Raw genomic sequence first — 21,324 nt, forward strand, 5'->3', positions numbered from 1 at the left:
ATGTTCTAAGATTTAATGTACACTTTTCTATTAATATGTTTATATTTATATTAGCTATAATATATTATAATTAATATTTTATATATACCTACATATTATACTATCATAGTACCTAACTAATATAATAAAATAGGTAGTTACAAAGCCGTATATATGTGTAGGGGTTTAGGGATTCAACTTCAAAACAATGGTCTATCTTACTACATCCTCGCCCTTCTTCTCTATTGCACGTAATTTTGTCCTGTGTAGGACTAACACTGCCACCGATGTTTTATTAATATGCTATATATTATGCGTTAGTAAGACAGCGACAACACATATTATGTGGATATGAAGTCCACTTAAACATTTTAAAGTCTGATCAAAGTGAAAAATGTATAGGGTGTACAATGATGTTTCTTTTTTACAGCAGACACTTTCATATAAAAAGACCAAATGTCAAGTATCAATCGATTGGAAATAGAGTCTAGTTTGTACTTTATTTCATTCCCTTAGTAGTTTCTCGAAGCGTAACGAAATATTACAGACTACTTTCAAAAAAATGTAGAAAAAGTATTGACTATCGCTTTTGTAATATTAATCTCGATAAAATTAGAATGTTGGGTTTTGAGATTCAAAACTTTAACACTGCGTAGATTTTCTTTAGAAAACCACAAAAATAATTTTTATATTTTTCTAGTTTTTATATTTTAGAATTATATTTTAAATATTTAGAAAATGTAAACTTATATTTTTTTCCATACATATGAGTAAATGACTCATTATAAATAAAATTAACATGGATATTATTAAAAACTGTCATTGTATTGAACTAATCAATAAAAGCTTAAAACATGAATTACAATAAATTTAAAGCTAAGATCTAAGAGATATCTAAATGAGATATGTTAGAAAAGATATTTATTTAAAAATAAAAATTATGTTTTTCAGTTGTACCTACTACCTATACTTATACCTACCTATACCTACTACCTATACCTACTACCTATACCTACCTAGTGAAAATCTTTTAAAAGTTTCGGACAGGACCTTTGTAAATTTTAAATTTAATACAAATAATTGCGTTATAATCTATATAGAAACAATCTTTCAAATTTCTGGATAGTTTTTGTAAGCAATTGGATAATTTAAAAACGAAATGTAACTATACACTAATGGTTTAATAACAATGTTATATGTCATCTAAATCATTTTTGGGTAAACCGATTTCAGTTCATTTTTTTAATGTTTAAATTACTACTTACTTTTATATAAATATAAATATACATATTTAATAATCTGAATTTTGATTATTATACTATGGTATAATAATATTAATACAGTATAACAATTTAGATAACTAAAATATTTGAATTGGGTAATTCAAAATATACAGCTTAACACAGAAAAAAAATTAACTATAATTACTGAATCCATAATATATATTATTTATTATTATACATTAAGCAATATATACTTACTTATTAATATACATTATTACGTTACTGCAATAAATAGCTTAATGTCAAGTAGAAAACATCAAGTTAAGTTCTCTATTTGGTGTTTATGGTTACCTATATATTTTAATGAATGTGGGACGAATATTGAATGTAAAAATAAATCTTTCCTCCACCCGAATGTGAATAATCAATACCTTATTAATAATTATGATATTAATTATGTATACAATTATAAAATTCACAGAATGGATCACCCATTTTATATTACAAATTATATTACTAACTTTATGCGATTATTAGTAAATTTATTATATTTTGTAGAGTACAATTATAAAGATCAATATTACATATACAGATTAATTAATAACAGTTAAGTATACGGTATAATTCAACAAATATTTATTAAAAATTCGATAATAAATATGAATTACCAATAAACTCACTTTTTTCCCATATAGTTCTATGAAAGAGTATTAACTCAAAAAATCTAAACCTACCTAAAAACAATAATTAACATTATTATTTTAATGCATCGTCTTAATATCCAAGAGGGAAGATTTAACTGGACAAACGTTCAATAAACAACAATAAAAAAATATAAAATTATTGTAAAGAAGATAATATTAAAAAATATATAATATTATACTCTCTCTATTCGTATAATATGGGTTTAACGTGCATTATGTACACTTAACCTGTAATGCGAATCTCTATAATATAATCATTTTTGTAATGTAATTGAATATTTACTTAATATAATATTAATTTTCGATTATTATCCGGTCATTACCGTAATAATTTCGATATAAGCAAAACGTTTGACATTGCGGATGAAAGAGATATATACCTATAACCCCCCTTTGTGTACCTAATTAAATTTGAAATGTCATACGCATCGGGCTATCGTCGTCAACCGTCTGACATATTAGAGGTAGGTTCTGCTTCAGAGTAGTATATGTATTGTATTTATTTACAATAATGTGCCTACTGGAAGTGTGCATTGTTGTATATCATACAAGACTCAGTGGCGTTCGAGGAACAATATGTTTCCATTTAACTATAAAGTCGTATGATAGCAAAAACGCTTCAGTGGAAATAATAATTATAAATAAGCCATACGGTGTGCTGGAGGGATGGAGCTGCAGTGGTCAATCATCCCCGAGAACCACTCTCGAGCCCCTGTGCGTATCCTGGATTACAAGCTTCGCGCTAATATACCACAAAATAGACACGAAATTAAATATTATATCAGTTTATATAATATGAACTATATTATCAAGGCTAATCCATACCATCTCGACGCTTTAATGTAAAATGTGGGTTGAGAACAGAACAAATTTTTTTTTGTAACGTAAATTCCTGCATATCTCCATTCCCGGACCTTAAGGAACTGAACAAATAAGTTTAATACGTTTATGTTGAATATAACCTTAACAAGAATAATATCGTATTATTTGTTCACGGGCATAAACGTACAAAGAACAAAAACATATTATGTATATTAGTTCGCGAGCATAAACGTACAAAGGACAATATGATGTTTATTTGTTTACGAGCAAAAGCACGTAAATAACAAATACATAATATTATTTGTTAATTGTTTGCAAACCTAATCATACAACGATAAAATTAGTAGTAAATAATTTTATTGTAATAAGGAAAACTAATTATTTTAACGAAGTAAAAATAATATATCTATATTTAATACAATAAATTAAAATAATTAATAAGATATAGGTAGGTACCTACCAAAATAAAGTTACTTAGGTACTAAAAATTACGACTTAGACATTCAAATACCAATGTGTTCAAACATATAATATTATCTATAATGTTAAAATATATTCATTGTCATGATAATACAATATATTATTATATTAAATTAACAAAATATTAAAAAAATATTCAACAAATTAATTTAAAAATTGATATTGCTCATTAAATACTTCAGCTGCATGCCTGCATAGTGCATATGTATCATGTCTTATATAAAATTAAATTGCAAAATTATTTATATTACATTTGACACAGAACAAACAATTCTTTACGTGTATCTATAATATACTCACGCGTTATAACTCATGAGTCATGAACAATTAACTATAGTGTACCAACAATCGTAATTTTGTCCGGAAACTTACATCGACGGAGAAAATACTAATATTATAATATGAACCAGTTTTTGATCAGTTTTTGGTTATGAATTACAATCAAGAATGATGATGGTGACGTTTGCCACGAAACACCGCATCATTAAACTATAATATTTATATATAGGGTGACCAAACATGCTCTATTCCTCACCACATTTCTTTTTATTTAATATAACGCAGTTATTATATAGTAGAATTATTAAATATACTTATAAGGAGTGTCTTGTGGAGATACAAACTTCCTGTTGTTCAACGAAAACCCCCTTTTCTACTGTAAATAATTTTGAAGCCAAAAACTTTTCGTAAATTTTAATGTAAAAAAATTAAAATTCAAACGAGTAGTTTTTGAGTTATTTAACTTTGTGTACTAAGGATAATAGATCGTAATAATTGGAAGATAATGGGGCTATGGCGGTTTGAACATTTTTATGATTAATATTAATCTACCAACATTAATAATTTTTACAAATTGTCCAATTTTATTGTAACCTACTAGATCTAAAATTACATCTACTTTATATTTTTGTAAAACTATATGTACGGACTATTATTCTTCAGTAAAAAAGGAGGGGGGGAGGGTTCTCAATTGAAAAACCAAAGTTTGTATCACCACAGGACTCCTTAAGTAGTTAAGTACCTAGAACAAAAGAATTCAAGAATTTGAAAATATCATGGTCTTTGAGTATATTTAAAAACTCCGAAAATCAAAATTCAATATGGATAAATTCATTAGTAAAGGAACATATGTGATGAACATGCTTGGTGAATCCCCCTGTATATACCATGTAGGTATATTATTGTCCGATCACAGTTGTATAATACGTCTATCGTTGTAAAATACCATTTGTATACATCGCCTCCCCGCCGGTGAAATTATGCAGTCGGATGAATAAATTTAATGTTTATAAGTTATAACAAACGCACAAAATGACGATGCCTAATGCCGAGCCTTATGCGTATTACATGTATAATACGATATACTGTATATTGTGTGATGTATATAATACATGTGGTAGTTGATGAGATTGAGCTCGGGGGTGTTATAGTGTGGGTGGGGGAGAGTTGCGCCTTAAATGAACCAGTCTACTACTTGTCCCTCCACCTGCATAGGCATAGTATAAAAAACCGAACAAGACCAGAAAACAAAATAATAATAATAATAATAATAATAATAAATCTTAATAATAACTTATAAGAGACTTTTGAACGAGAGAATACTACTGAGAGTTGCTGTAATATTTTTCCCAACCGTAAAACAGATAAAATTTAACACGTGACAAAACACGTTATAGATATAACAATATAGTTCGATGTGTGAGGAGGATTTAGATGAAAACAATTTAGAATATATTTTCATCTCTTCGGGTCTAAATAAATAAAACGGTTGTTCAGCGGGGTACCTAAGCTTCTGCATGTATCTGAACAATTGTTTTTTAAACACTACATCGGTGACTTTGGTTGTTAGAGCCAGATTTATTTTATTACATAATGCGTCAACATATTTTTCGAAACCTTCACCGGTTTTATATACATCTGCAATCCACTTTTCCTACATTTTCCGTCAACACTTATTCGTTGATATTTTTTTAAAAAAATTGAAAGAAAAAACAATTTGTGTGTATCTGTAGTTCAACGTAATAATAATTGTACGATCCATTATCCGGAGAAAAAAATGTGTTTGTGTCATCTATTATAATAATAACCTTAAATCTAAAAAGTTTATACAAATACAAATACACTAGACGACTATAATAATTAAAAACATAGTAACATAATATAACTCACTATAATAATCACGATAGTGATCAAAAGATAAACTATATTATAATAATATATTTATACATGTTATATTTTTGAGGATAACACAATAAAATAATTAGGTATATTATATAATATAATAATATATTGAAAGCATTTAAAACGAGAAAATATTACCAAGACAGCTATACCTAGGCCTAAGATCATAAAAACGTGAAAGCACAACAACAACCGACGAAAAAAAATGGTCGCTATAATCTTTGGTGGATACTGGATATGCCTAATAATATTTTATACACGAAGTGAGCCGTCACGCTCGTAATTGATAATAATAACTAGGTAGATACTTATATTATACGTTTGTCGTATACATTAAATATAAACTATGTATTTATATTTCGTTAATTACTATAATTTATTGTAACCGTAGTTGCAGGTTACAACGAACGATTGCTATAAAAAAAAAAATCGGAACATAATATTATAGCTTAAATAAGTGTACATTTATTACTTATTTCAGAATCAATATTTTGCAGTAAAATTATTGATTTTTATTGTAATTTACACTGCACGCTTTAGGTATGTATAAATCAATGAATATTCTTAATAACATTTCGATTTCCAATTCAAAAATATAGTAGTTATTCTTTCATAATATTTTATGCTGAATTTAATTAACATATTTATATTTTGAACACAATTAAAATAAACTATAATTAATTTAATCAATGCAAAGTGTGTATATACAGGCACGTATATAGGTAAAATAATGTAAATATTTGTGTAATATTATTACATTTTAGCGTATTTAATATGAGTATACAAGAAGGGATATTTATTTTTCCAAAACATAAATTATATTATAAAAACATAGGTATGTTTCGTATAATATTATAATGCTTAATACACAATTATACATGTAATGATGAACAATTATCAAGTTTACATCATTATAAAACACACCCATTAAAAAAAAATTTAACTTGTTTACACTTTCCTGTTTTTTAAGTTCCGAGCCAACGTGCAGGGCAATTAGTTTTACAATAATATATATATATTTTTCGAGATTTCACATTATAATATTATACTGTTATAGATAGGTTGGTACCCCACTTTTGAGGACATTCAAAAACTCAGTTTCGTGAGGCAACTCTCTCGATTGGAAATCACACACAGATTGCACTTTAAACGAGACGATGTGGCCAGTGTAAAAACCATAAAATATAAAGTGAAAAATTATTTATCATTTGAGAGTATAAATGAAGGTTTGATAGACATTTGACTTCGAATTACTTACGTCTTACACATTTAAAGACACCCTAACTGCAGGTGGTCAATCCGACTTTGTTGAAACAGCCTTTTATGTACGAGTCAAAACCGGTTACGAAACAATAAGAGATATTTCTTAAAAAAAAAAAAAAATTTTGTTAAACGACTAAAGAAACGTTATTAAGAGCGTCTGCCATTGTGCGTACAATTTAAAATAGGGGTGTGGAAACCTGCAGTCATTTTCTCATACAACATTACATCGATCGTATGGTTAGACAAGCAGAATCGGATGTACCCCTTAATTGTATAGTACAAGTCAAAAATAGTTATTTGAAGGTTGGTGTAAAACCAATAATTGTATATAGTTTTTTTTTTTTATGATGAAGCACCTTTAGTTTTATTATAATATTATAATATATAATGTCACTGGAATACATGAGTCTGTGCCCGGTACGTTTTGTTCGGCGCTCGATCACCCCTTATATGGTCAGGTAAACAATACCTCTAAGCCCGGATAGTAGAACAAGTGAGGTACTGAGCTTAACTCGGCGGGTCTGACTAAATTTCGATAGATAAGTGTTACAATTAATAACTGCTCTTACCCATTTAAACGGGATTTGGGCTGGTTCTAAAAGTTCTGAAACCCGATGGGCTGGCACTCAGATTACTCCTAATCTGTGCCTATATATAGCTATATTAGCTACAGCTGCGTATTACCTGAACTTGGAACAGGGGTGGATGATCCAAGCACCCAGGGCTCGTTGCCTGAGTCGTTCCTTGAGCACGGCCTTCTCACTGCCGTAAATCTTCATCGACAACCGGTTCGTGGACGGTTCAAAGACGGCCCGCAGTCTGGTCAAGACGGTGGGCCGGGGCCTCTTGGGAGAGAGTTTTTCATCGTCAGCCAGGCCATTCGCCGCAGTGACGGTCGCGGTGGCGGCTGTGGTGGGGCCGTCGGAGTAGCCCGCGTATTCCGGGAAACCCGGATAAGCCGGAGCGACGTTCATGCCGCCGGCGGGGGCAGTGGTGGCCACTGTGACGGTGATTCGCGGACGCGGTGACGCAGTGGTGGACGTATTACGACGACGAATTTGTGGTATTGCGACGGACGTGTTTCACACGAAAACGACGCACGAGAGGCGATCGCGCGCGACTGTGAGTACGTTACGAGCGCGACCGACACGCGCGTTCGCAATACACTGCAGCTGCTGGCTGCTCGGCCACCGGTTCGGCGGTTCTTCCTAATCGTTATCTATACCGCTGTCCCACTCCCCACGGCTACCACCATCACCACCACCACCACCACTACCACCACCACTGCCGATAGAGCCACCGACACTGGTAAGTGGTAACGCCCGTCGCCGACGACGACGAACCGGTCGCCGCAGCCCGCCGACCCCTAAGAAGACGTAGCACTGGCATTAATTGTTGTCACACGTGCGTAATACATCAAATTTACACTTAACAGATCACGTTTAGCTTTGTTAGCTTAAAAATTAGAGTGAATCGACCTATTATGAAACTCGATGGTAAGAACATTATCTGTGTCTGTATGTGAGGTTTTTACAGTAATTCAGTTTTTAAGTAAAATAATATGAACATTTTTAGTTTTTGATATATCATATACGCAAAACTTGCTAAAAAATTGAACCATCATAAAAATACCATAGTCAAACACAGATAATGTTCTTACCATCAAGCTAAAGATAAAACCGTCGTCGTCCACGCTGGACCCTCGGAGGCGGCCGTGGCGTGCTTAATAAATTATTATTTAAATCAAATATTCGCGATCCACATGACGTGTTGATTTATTGATTTATAGCAACCATTTATAAACAAAAATTTCCATAGGACATTTTAAAATCCTTTCTTAAATTTGCAAAAAAATAATTAAGGGTCACAACAACTATCATATCTCTCAAGTTGGACCAAGCTATAGAGATATTTAGTATTTACAAAATTTCATTAAAATTGGTTGGTTTCGGAGTTCATCGTGGACAAACATTGTGACATGAGATTTTTATGTATTAAGATAAAGACAGATATAATACTATATAGTATATAGGTAGTTTAGTTATTATAGGTAGATATTATAAAGTTTTAAACGGTTTTTAGTTTGTCCCAAGTTCCCCACTAACCAGAAAACTAAAAAGATTTTTCTACATTTTTGCACGTTTATTCCTGATAGGTAAAAAAATTATTTGTTTGTTTATTTAATTATTTGCCATTGTTTGCAGATAATAAAATAGTTATTATGATGTTGGATATAATTTTCTGTATTGTATTCTATTAGGTCATTTAGTTTAATATCAAAGATATTTGTAGACATTTGTAGAAATAATATACATTTTTAAACAAAAATTTAAAAAATTAAAATTGATTGAAGATATAAGTACTTATAATATTATTTTAGGGACCTATAAAAGGCCAATTTCATCAAGCATTTTTAACTGTGGGTCAGATACCCTGCTGAACTCATTGGTTCAGAGGTTATTAAAAAGCGATTATCAATTAGCCAAGTCTTGCACCAGTAACAATAAATAATAATACTATAATATATATATTTAGTTATAATAACTAATAAGTACAATAACTCAGTTGTGTACGGATATTTTTTTTTAGTATCTGTATATTTTTAATATTGAAAAATGTGTAAATATGAAGTGTAGGTAATAATAAAAAATGTTCCAAGTATGCAAAAAAAACATTTTGCCTACTCGGAATCATTGGCTCGGATTTAAATGTGTTGTATTTCATTCACCCGTACTAATATTATTCTCTGACCAAATTGTTTAACGTGTTAATCCTGTTGCATCTTCTATAACTTCTACTTCCCGGCAGGCTATATGCGTACCTAGTCAATTTCCAAATTAAAATGTAAAATGATGCATAGCAAACTAACAAATATGAATAATACTCGTGATTTTAGAGCCAACATTTTGAATGAAGAAAGATTATCAAATTTATGTAGTGCCTCCACAAAGGAAACATTGTGCTATTTACCTATAGGTAGGTACGTTTGGTATAATGCGTATACATAGGTTATCTATACATTGAATTACGAAATTGCAAACAGAGAGAGCTATACCATTTTTCAAATTAGATTTATAGATAATCCTATACATTTATATTATAATAGCTTGCAAATTTATACAAAAAATGGTTGTTAAAAATAAAAAATGTTTAATTCAGCTGGATAACTATGGACCTGATGTTCACGTAAATAATGTAATAAATAGAGTATACAAATAACGGTTTCAAAAGGTTAAAGTTATTTCTGAAATTTATTGGTAAATGAGTCTCGGCAAATAGTTTAGCAATGAAATTAGCTGGTTACATAATATGTATATGTTACCTAATAGTTGTAGGTACTAACTAGTTGTAGTATACAAAACTTTTAAAATACGTATGATATACAAGTAAACAAATGTTATTTTTCATCGACGACCTGATAGTATCTTACCTAGCCATCATAATATCATTTTATTCAACTTTTAAGGGTACAAATGTTTTAATAACGAAAATAGCTTAGCTAGTGTAATAATAAATTATCTCTTTAAAAAAAAAAATTAAAGTTCACTCATTTAATACCTGGTTTTTAGAGTCTTGAGTATACCGGCCAGTATTGAATAATATAAAAAAAATAATCATACCTATAATAGGTAGGCATAAAGAAAACTAAAACTTTAATACCTACTTATAATATTTATATTGATTATATTGTATACATATATTTTGCATGACAAGAAAGATTAATTAATAATAAATTGAAAATTCACTAGCCTACCTACATAGTATTATCATTGATAATTAAAATATATTGACGATTTATAAGGTATATTTTTAATTCAATACTTCTACTCTAAAAGCTTCTAAAAAATAGTATTGGCGATTCTATAACTAGTCACATGTTTGCAAGATTTCAATGAAGACCCATATTATTTTAATATAACATAATAACTTGTAAATAGTCATAAATACAATTATTTTTAAGCTTATTATTATTTCATGAATCACTTATATTATTTGTTCAACATTTTTCCAATTCAATCGAATAAAAACTACTCTACTAATAGGTACAGTAGAATCGTATTGTAGGCTTCAGTGATATTGATAAATACATACTTTTATAGTTTTGTGTACGATAGAGGTAATAAAATATATCCTTATTATAGAGGGAAAATATTCAGTGCTTGGGTGGAAATGTCCATATTTTCAACTCAATATCTGTAAATAAAAATATTATTTTACTGATTTTCATTTAAAGAATGAAATGTTGTAATGAAATGGAAACAATATTAACTTAACCAATATAAATGAAAATACGAACACAAATTTGTTTGACAAGATTCATAAAATAAATATCATAATTACTAATTTTATATTATTCATTAATTTACACAAAAATTGTACTTTTAATACTATACAGTAACCTCAAATTCATTCTTATATAATGTCTAAGTTCATTAGATGAGACTATTCTTCAGTTCAATCTTTTTAAGAATAATATTATTATAATTATTTCTATTTTTGTTGAAAAATATTTACAAATATTGAAAAATGTACCGCCCAATTGTCGAAAAAAAAAATTAAAATTAAAAAAAAAACAGTCAAATACTGGTTATAAAAAATATTGTAAATAAAAACCATGCTATTAGTAAGTAAATTATCGTTTATTACCTTTACATTTTTTGTAATAAATCAATGCTTTATTGTTTTGAATAGTAGACAAATAAATAATTACCGTTCATCAATAGATCACAGCGTTACTGTTACCCGCCCACATCAAGTTCAGTAACGGTGCAAAATAATTTTTTTGAGACCCTTATAATATCTATAGTCTCACGATGGTTAATTGTGTTCTATATTATTTATAATACCTATCTAGTTATATCTGAAAGAAAGGTGGTAGGAGGAAAAACGTTTAACACCAAACAGCCCACCACGACAAATAAATAATTAAAATAATCGCTCTGCCAATTACAGAAATAATTTCAGTACCATCCTATAATCCAATTATTTTTGTTTATTTACTGACCCATAGATTGATTATAGATCATTTGATTATGAGTATGTATATCAAATGTTTGACTTGGATTATAAATAGTAGAGGTAGAGGTAAAAAATTTGGATTCCTAGCTAATTAATATACCTAATATATAATAGCCACACCCTCTTTATTTCACCCTATACATATTACCATAAACCAACAAACATTTCTTAACTTATTATACTTACTTAAGTTTCAACCATAAATGTGCGTAGGTATTAGACTTTTGCAGGCAATTGAGGTAATATAAGTAGGTACTGTATTTTTTTTTTATTTTTTTTTTGAAGAATTATTTAGTATCTATTGTTTTAAATATTTTAATTAAGTTAATTAGTGCCTATTTACCAATAATTTTTGTCTTAAATGAGTCCCAAATTTTGTTTATTACAAAAAACATTTAAGGACGAAACTGACACCACAGGAGATGCTTATAACCTTTCAACTTTTCAAATTTACTAATTAGGTACCTACATTGAACATTGAAAACAAACTCTTTTTATTAATTCATAATTAATTCTTTATTCATAGAATCATATTATACTACATCATAGTCGAAGTCTTTTAGGACGAATTTCTTATTCTTCTAGTTTTTATCGTCCATGATGGTTACAAGATTGTAGATTAATGGTTATAGACCTTATACCCCCAATCAATATACTACTATACATACTTATTACAATATATTTAACACGTAATACTGTATCAAATATAAATATTAACAAATATTTTGTAAACAGTTTTTTTTTATAATATAGTATATCTATTAAATTTGTAATTTTGTAAAAGAATCCTAAATAAAGTTATTTCCTGTGCATCCTAAAATTCAAAATAAAAAGTAGGTGTATAAATATCAGAAAATATCTGAAAATGTAGTTGAGATACTCGTCCCTCCTCCCAAGTCAAGTACTGTGGTATATAAATTTTAAAAAACACACTCATTCGAGTCATTCTTATATAATAGCCAAGTGAACATGTACCCAATCAAAGTATTACAATAATCTCTTTAAAATATACAAAATAAATAAATACACTATAAATTTAATTCTAAATTTTGGTGTGTTAAATTCTGAGCTAAACGATAAACGTATAGGTTTTAATGTTTTATAATAATATGATATTACATTTTTTTTTTGTGTCTGAAAATTCGTAATATACCAGATACTTATCAGATAAAATACTAAAATGTATTAAAGGTGATATCTGGTAGAAAATGAAATATAATTTGTACTTGGAATGTACAGCATTTCTATAGATATACGTAGATATATTTAAAAATAATAAAGAAAAAAATGTATAAAACACTAGTTTTTTGAAAATATGATTTTGTTTTTTGTTAGAATTAAAAAAGTAATAATCGGTAGGTAATTTTAATTTTAATCAAATAATAATAATATTTAATATTATACAGGTTGGCTGTCACGTCTATTTTGGTTAACTATACATTTGGGCCGAAGAAATTTGTGTCAACTTTATACCTATTTGTTTATTGCATTTTAGTCATCAATCTCACTTATATCAATGACATGCATCATTCTACCAGCTGTATAATTCAGAGGGTCAAATTACCACTCAGAAACAAAACAAATGGAACTCACATATTTCTTGCTAATGAGGTATTGGTTAACCTTTCTAATAAAAATATTGGAAATAATTATAAAATTGATTTACTTTTTATTATAACAACGAAACTGTAGGTATGAAATTCAATCAAATAAAAAAAACTAAATATTTTAACTGAATTCATAAATAAAAACATAATTTTTCTCTTTTTATACATAAAAAAATATATTTTATAAATAAAAGGAACATATTATAATTTTTAATTATTTTTTAGACTTTTTATGACTGTCAAACAAAATAAAAGGAACATTTTTTTAATATTTTTCAAACTAGTTTTATGACTTTTAAAAAAACAAGGCTTTCATGTTGGTACTTTGCAAGATGAAAAAATAGTGTTACTTATACATTTATTTAAAAAAATTAAATAAACATGTTATGAAAAGTAATATTTATTTATTATTTATAATGCCGATACAATTTTAATTTAAATAAATAATTAGTAAAAAATTTTAATATTGATAAGCTAAATAGAGTTTATTTTGTTCCTCAGATAACCATGAATTTGATAGCTGTTTAAAATTACATTATAATTTACCGCACGTGTAAATAAAGTCTCCCCTCCTGGCTTATTAAGAAATACTCAAATACAACTTGATACGAAATGAATCTCGCGAACAGTTAACATGTGCTAATATGGTATATTAGTAAGTATCATATTCTTGACGTCTTATAAAATGATATATGTTTTTGTCAAAATTCAGTTCAACCTTACGTGAAACATAAAAACTTAAATAAATTGCAAATAGCAATTTAAATATGAAATAAAATATTCTTAGGAATAATTTAGGGCGATCATAGAGAATCATTTTTCATCGTATATACAATGTTTTATAATTGAATTCAAATGTAACACATGATTATGTAATTATAATTAGGTATAATTTAATCTACTATAAATACTGTAACTGATTGTAATCTATTATCTAAGTAATTGCAACTAATGGCTTTTGCTGCCAAGTTGTTCAAAAGACCATAAAAAATATTTGACACATCCATTACTGCAGTGACCACCTACCACCATATGAATCAAGGACGAGGTAGGTATAGGTACTTACACAGTACATTCGATGCTTACATAATTTTACACATTTATAGTGTACGAACCAATTCAAACATTATAAGATGATGCATACTTATATTTAAAGACCACAAATCTACAAATATAAATATATAAACAGACATCTGTCAGTTTTTCCCACCGTCAAATGCTTTTTCTGTGTACATTATTTGTAATAAACTAATATAGAAGGTTCCTACATAAATAGGAAAACAGGAAAATCTTTGAATATATTTTGTACAGATATAAAAGAAAGATGGAATGAAGAAAATTAAAATACGTAAAAATATTTTTTTACATAATACCTTGTTTAATACAAAGCAAAATATTCCTTTTATGATTATCAATGTCAAACAAAGTAATTTTTTCGTTGAATTAATAATTATGAACAAGACATGTAGTATTGACGAATTGTACTCAGCCAATCATAAAACCATATTAATGTTATACATTAATGTTCGACACTAAATCCGACACTAAATGTTTCAAGTACCTAACTTCCTATAGGTACCTATATTTTTCATTAGATTTATTATACTCTTATCAAAATAGTTTTAAAAATATTAGTGTATCCAGAAAATTATTTTATGTTTTTTAGAGTTAACTATTAACATTTTTTTAAAACATTTTTTTCAAATTATAAAATATAAAACTTCATTTTTTACAATTTTACATAGGTAATCACAAATATGACAATAATATTATAATAATAGGTACAATCGAAAAATCAGGCATTATTGGTGTGGTACAGCTTGTGTACCTGATCGTACCCAATAATAAAATGAAAACATATTATTTAGAAATTTAAAGCATAAATCGGGAATACACGAATCGGGAACACCCTTGAGTTTACGTTTAGGTGTAAACTCAAGGGTGAGAACTGACAAGTTTTTACAAACAATAATTATTCTGCCTTTAATACTTCGTAAATAATAATTAAAACTGTTGTATTTGTATTATTATTTATTATAATTTATGAGCATCGTTTATAAAAAAAAAATATATTGATGGTAATTCATTGTTTGAAAAAGAATTTTGAAATTTTCTAATATTATTTGTAATAAATAATAATGCATAACATAATAGTACAATACTATAATAATATAATATAGTGTTGTCTCCACGTTTGCTGTTTATTGACTTTCGTCATAGTTGCCGTTATCGATAAAATATAATGATAATAAAATGTATGAATATAAGTATAGAACATACATGTCGGACAATAATATTTTATTCAGAAATTTGAATAAGTGAGGTAGAAATTTGGCGACGACGACTAGTTGGTAAAAATATTCGAAACGTCCTTGATGCCCACGATATTTGTAATGCAGATGCATTTCCTAATGTTCATAAAATGTTACGTGTAATGTCAGTTTTGCCTGTGACTACAACGACTAATGAAAGGTCATTTTCAACATTACGTCGGCTGAAAACTTACCTACGATCAACAATGAGTGAAGATCGCTTAAATGGACTGGCATCATTATTATACATGCATTAATATACATCGTGATATAAACGTGGACATAAATCAAGCACTGAATCAATTCTTTTCTGTCCCTCGTCGAGTAAATTTATTAAAAAAATGATTTGTATTTTAAAGTATTTTGTAAAAAAAAGCACTTTTAACATAAGTACTTACAAAATTAATAATAAATATAAATATGTTATAATACTATTTGCTAATTATTGATGTATCTATGTTATACATTTTTTTTTCAAAACACCCCCCATTCTGAAATCCTACACACGGACCTGTAACCACTTCTGTTTATATTGATAATAATATTTAATAATGTTACTATTATACTTCCTTTTCTACACTACTAATCATAGACATATACCGCGAAAACAGAGTACACTGAATAATTAAATTACCCATATTATCAGTAAATTACTTAGTGCCCTATACATATTTTTGAATTCTGTTTGCGGAACATGAAACTAGACTATTGGATCATCTATATCCTGCAGGCAGAATTCTAAAATATGTATAGAGTACTGAGTAATGTAGGGAACTGAGTAATAGAGTGTACCCAGTTTTCGCGGACACACGGTATACAGTAGGTATACACTATGCTAATAAGTAATAACTAATAAGTATTAACATTGATTATGAATACTATTATTTATAATCAATGGTATTAATAACCACGAACCAAGATAATATTATTATACCTTAGATGGTTGTAGACTTGGTGTATCTATATACTAATATCTTAGTTCGTGGTATTAAATACCTAATAACCACACATATATAGATATCTGAGGTAATAATATAATTATTAACAATTGATTAATTACCTACATTTAATTATTATAATTAACATCGACTAATTTATTACGAGTAGCGGATTTGATTCGTCTTCTAATGGGGCGGTATCATTTTGTTCCAAAATTTTACTTTTAACCATTTACCCACTTGTACTGAGGAAAAAACACGTACCTATCCAATAGTAAAATTTGTAGGCCGTGATTATAATAACTTATACAAACACTGAACTTTTTTACAGATTTTTGAAAGAAATTATTATTTATAGGTAGTTTATGACGCCAAGGGGGGCCATGGCCCCTAATCCCTCCTATGCATCCCCTTTTAAACAGCGCGCCTGCTAATTACGCCTTAGATCATTAAATTTAATCTATTCTTGTAGTATAAGTTACAACTGTGGTAAACGATGTAGTAAACGACGCGCGTGACATCTAGCGGCCGCGTGACGCACTATTACCGTGACCGATACGTGGTTATCACTAGTCGCCTTCGACGTTATCAATAAAAAAATAAACGGAAAATGTAAACACACGCCGACAGGTGTATTATATTGACACATCAGCAACCTGTAAGCAGCCAACGCAACTGCCACACACTCAGGTCCGGGTGCCAACGACTACGGCCGCTTTCTGATCTTCAATGTAGTCTACCAGTTACATTCGATCGCCGACCGTCGTACTTACAGCTCCGTCTGCCGACGCGTTTGTAACAACAGTCTCGTCTCCATACGTGGCTAAACCCCCTTTAACTGTCCAGCTGCTGAGTGCCGTATCGAAAATGGCCCCAATCAAAGGCAGAAAGGCTGCCGCCAACAAGAATTTGCCCATACTCAGCCATGAGTTCGTCATCCAAAACCATGCAGACATCATGTCCTGCGTGGCCATGGTCATCGTCATCGGTCTCATGGTTCAGGTGAGCAAAAGACGCAGCAACTAATTTCTCACGTAGAGCGTTGCCGTTGTGTTATTGGCGTTGTATCATGTTGTTTTTTTGTTTTGCATTGCAGTTGACTTCACCAGTGTCTTCATTGTTTGTGGCCCTGCAATATGTCCAGACTACCGGACCTAACACCTTGCAAACATATGGTACAGGTCTAAAGGATTTGTTTGCTATATTTTTCTATTTCCTCATTTGCATCATATTCCATGCCATCATTCAAGAATATGTTTTGGATGTAAGTATATCGTAGTTAATTACATGTGTAGACTTCTGAGGTATTTAAGACAATATTTATTGTATGTGGTAGTAGTAATAGTAAAAGTTTCAAAACATTTCTGCTCATATTATTTCCTAGTTTTGTATTAGTCTTAATATCGTTCTCAAGAAATGTACATGTTTGTGTTATCATAAACAGTTGGTGCATTATTCTCTAGATAAAATAACTAATCCTTATAGTTTGATTTCCATTTAAAAAAAAAATAGACAGCATTTGGATTGAATTAAAAATTTGTTAAACAGTTTAACTTTTTATTTTCTACATGTATTTTATTTGTTCAATAGCTTTATACCTAAATATAAAAATCTAGAATCTAATTAAGAGGACGCTATACCCGCATGCGTTGTCTCTGTCTTACAAATGTACAACATAGCAAAAAACTGTTTTTGCGCGGGAAAGAACCTAGAAGGTTACAGTCATAACTAAGAAACAAGATTTTCACCACATAAAAAGTAGAGATTTGGCTGTGCAACATTGTTTTTATTTTTTTTGATATCATTTATATGAAAAAAGTTTTTCAAGTTTGAAAAACACAAAAAATAATGGTTTTTGAAACAGTAAGAACTTTTTTCATATAAGTGATATCAAAAAAATAAAAACAACGTTGCACAGCCAAAAATCTCCTTTTTATGTGGTGAAAATCTTGTTTCTTAGTTATGACTATAGCTTCTCGGTTCTTTCCCGCGCAAAACAGTTTTTGCTACGTTGTACATTTGTAAGACGGAGACAACACATGCGGGTGTAGCGTCCTCTTAATAAAAAATCATTTCTTTCGTATTCCAAGTGATATTCAGAATTTAAATCCTATTTAAGTAATTACCAAATGCTTTTAATAGTTAATTTAGTTAATTAAGTAAATTTGAAAGTACTTATGTTTATCTATTAATCATAAGAGGCTCTTTATGAAACTATAAAATAGATATTATCTACAAACAATGAAATGGCAGATATAAAGTTCATTTAGGGGGGTGACAATCTAGTATCACTGGTACTTACAAGGCCGTAAGTAAAATGTTGGGGGTCTAAATTGTAGTTATTTAATCGTTTTTATTCAATTATGCAATTTATATGTAGGTAGTTCTGTTTTAAAAAAAAAAACAATGAACTAAAGATATAGGTATTATAATATTAAACAGTATTTTATTCAACATTACATTGTTTAAATTTGTCCAATAATTTGTATTGACAAAATAATCAGAAGATATCAAAATACAACATTTAATAAGTTGATAATATTCCTTATTCCGATTTAGTTCATATATCAATTTAAAAAAAAAAAATTCTAGTGGGGGCTATTTACTCCACATTCACCACTGTCTCCAACTAGCACTAATTCTGCAATTATTAAGTAGTATTTACTAGTTAATCATCTAATCAATTTTACTTGCAGAAAATTTGCCGTAAATTGCATTTATCCAAATCAAAAAACTCAAAATTTAATGAATCTGGACAGCTGATTGTATTCAATGCAGTTTCTATGATTTGGGCATTAGACATTGTTGTGAAGTAAGCATTTGTAATAAATTATTGGATAATTTAAAATGGATTGTTCATTAGTTTATTTTTTTTAAACTATTTAAAATATAAAATATTATTTAGTATATAGAATTAATTAGATATTTTATCATGATGTTCTATATATTTTACAGAGGAAATTGGTTGGCTGATCTTTCATCATTATGGATTGGATATCCATACAGCACTCTATCGTTTTCAACAAAATTCTTTTACATAATCCAATTTGCTTACTGGGCTCATATTATGCCAGAACTGTATTTCCAAAAAATTAAAAAAGAGGATATGTTTAGCAGAGTGAAGTATTCTGTATTGTACTTGGCATTTGTTTCGGCTATATACATAACTAAGTAATTTTGAAGAATTTTCTTATGAAAACAACAAAATAAATATTTTACTAATTAAACGTTGGTCTTACGTTTCAGTTTCCACCGTATTGGTGTAGTAATACTATTATTGAATTATGTTTGTGGATTTACAAAACACGCCGTTAAATTGATTGACATCACTGAGAAAGACGAAGATAGTAAAAAAGTTCAATGTGAGTTATTTTAGAGACCTATAAGCATTAAGTAATTAATTTATTAAAATATATGTTTTTATTAGTGGCCCAAAATGTGTACAACTGGTTGTTTTATACTGTACAATCGCTGACATTAATCCTATCTCAGACGATGCTATGGTTCGGTCTTAAAGGTGTGCAGTACAGTGGAGAATCGCGTGACTTCAACACCCCCATGTTTAAATTAATATGTTCGATTGGCGCATTGGCTATACAAGCATGGATTGTTCATGAATTCTTGAACAACCAAAATTCCAATGGTCTCAATTTATCTGCATCATTTGGATTAATCAAATCCAAACCAAAAACAACAGATATTTCTAACAAAAAACGCAAGAATGCAGGTAGGTTAACAAAGAAGAATAATGAATAACATAATATTATATATTTAATATTTTTTTAGCTTCCCGAAAGTTTAATGAATTAACAGAAGCTGATCAGAACACTAAAAAAACATTAAAACATGAAGCAAAGAAAGCAGCAAAGATCGCAAAGAGTGTAAAATAATTTTGATCAACAAGTTGTTAGTTGACGCGTTTGCAATATTTTATTTATCATACATTGCATTATGTTGGTAATGTGTATGTGACATTTACATAAATTTAATAATAACTATATTAATTAAGGCACCCGGTGCCGATACCATTTTGTCCTCCAAACTACACTCTGCGGGAATAACAATACCGCCATGTAGAATCAACTAAATTTCATAATTTTTTTTTTAATTGCTAGATGGAAATATTCTATAGCCCGCATCGATCTCTGTTTTTCAATATTTTATTCTCAAACTTTATAATATGTCTAGAAAAAATACAAGATAAAAAACATTTTTTTACAAATTTTTTATACAATTATTTGAAATAAAATACAAAATCAGAGATCAATGCGAGCTGTAAGAAATCTTCTTCTTTCAGATAAAAAAATAATCATCATAATCTGGCAATCCTACAAAGCTTGAGAGTTATTCCCGTAAAGTCATTTTTTGCAATATAATACACCCTATCAACCCCCCCTCCCCCCCCTAAATAGGTATCAGGTAGTAGATTAGTGGAAAAGTCTTATAATTGAGATGACAACAAAAATATAAAATTTAATTTTCAAATTTTATAGTACTGTGGAAAATTTGAAAAACTGGCACCGGGACCCTTAGTATTTCCTTCCTATACATACTATATACGTTAAGTACAATTTATTTTTGTTCAAAATTTTATTGCAAATTATTATGGTCATTTATGTTTATTTTTATGTTATGTATGATATATTATAAGCTTTTTAATCTTAAAATCTTGTGAATTATATTTTGTTTCGTATTTATAGTCAGTGTTTAATACTATATTTGTTCAATCGTTGTGTTTTCTTTCAAGCTTACAAACCAGTTGAATGCTGTTAGTTTTATGGTTAAATATTATTTTA

At 28.9% G+C, this 21,324-nt stretch overlaps 2 protein-coding genes across 3 annotated transcripts in view; one reads left to right on the forward strand and one right to left on the reverse strand.

Annotated features, from left to right (window-relative positions):
• LOC132948603 (potassium/sodium hyperpolarization-activated cyclic nucleotide-gated channel 2) overlaps positions 1 to 7,845 on the reverse strand; it is a 48,560-nt gene extending 40,715 nt beyond the window's left edge. Inside the window, exon 1 of one of the 2 annotated variants that reach the window (XM_061019143.1) lies at positions 7,337 to 7,845. In XM_061019143.1, coding sequence (XP_060875126.1) covers positions 7,337 to 7,626 — 290 coding nt within the window. In that variant the 5' untranslated portion in view covers positions 7,627 to 7,845. The remainder of the gene's footprint in view (positions 1 to 7,336) is intronic. The other variant, XM_061019144.1, reaches the window with a different exon arrangement.
• A 9,315-nt stretch (positions 7,846 to 17,160) lies between these two features.
• On the forward strand, positions 17,161 to 20,556 carry LOC132948606 (translocating chain-associated membrane protein 1). The gene is made up of 7 exons (XM_061019147.1): positions 17,161 to 17,530; positions 17,625 to 17,792; positions 19,225 to 19,340; positions 19,484 to 19,699; positions 19,775 to 19,890; positions 19,956 to 20,255; positions 20,315 to 20,556. Exons 1-7 carry the CDS (start codon positions 17,396 to 17,398, stop codon positions 20,416 to 20,418), a joined length of 1,155 nt encoding a protein of 384 aa, XP_060875130.1. The 5' UTR covers positions 17,161 to 17,395; the 3' UTR covers positions 20,419 to 20,556.
• Positions 20,557 to 21,324: the final 768 nt, after the last annotated feature.

Source organism: Metopolophium dirhodum, chromosome 7, assembly GCF_019925205.1.
Source record: "Metopolophium dirhodum isolate CAU chromosome 7, ASM1992520v1, whole genome shotgun sequence".
Classification (NCBI taxonomy): Eukaryota; Metazoa; Arthropoda; class Insecta; order Hemiptera; family Aphididae; genus Metopolophium; species Metopolophium dirhodum.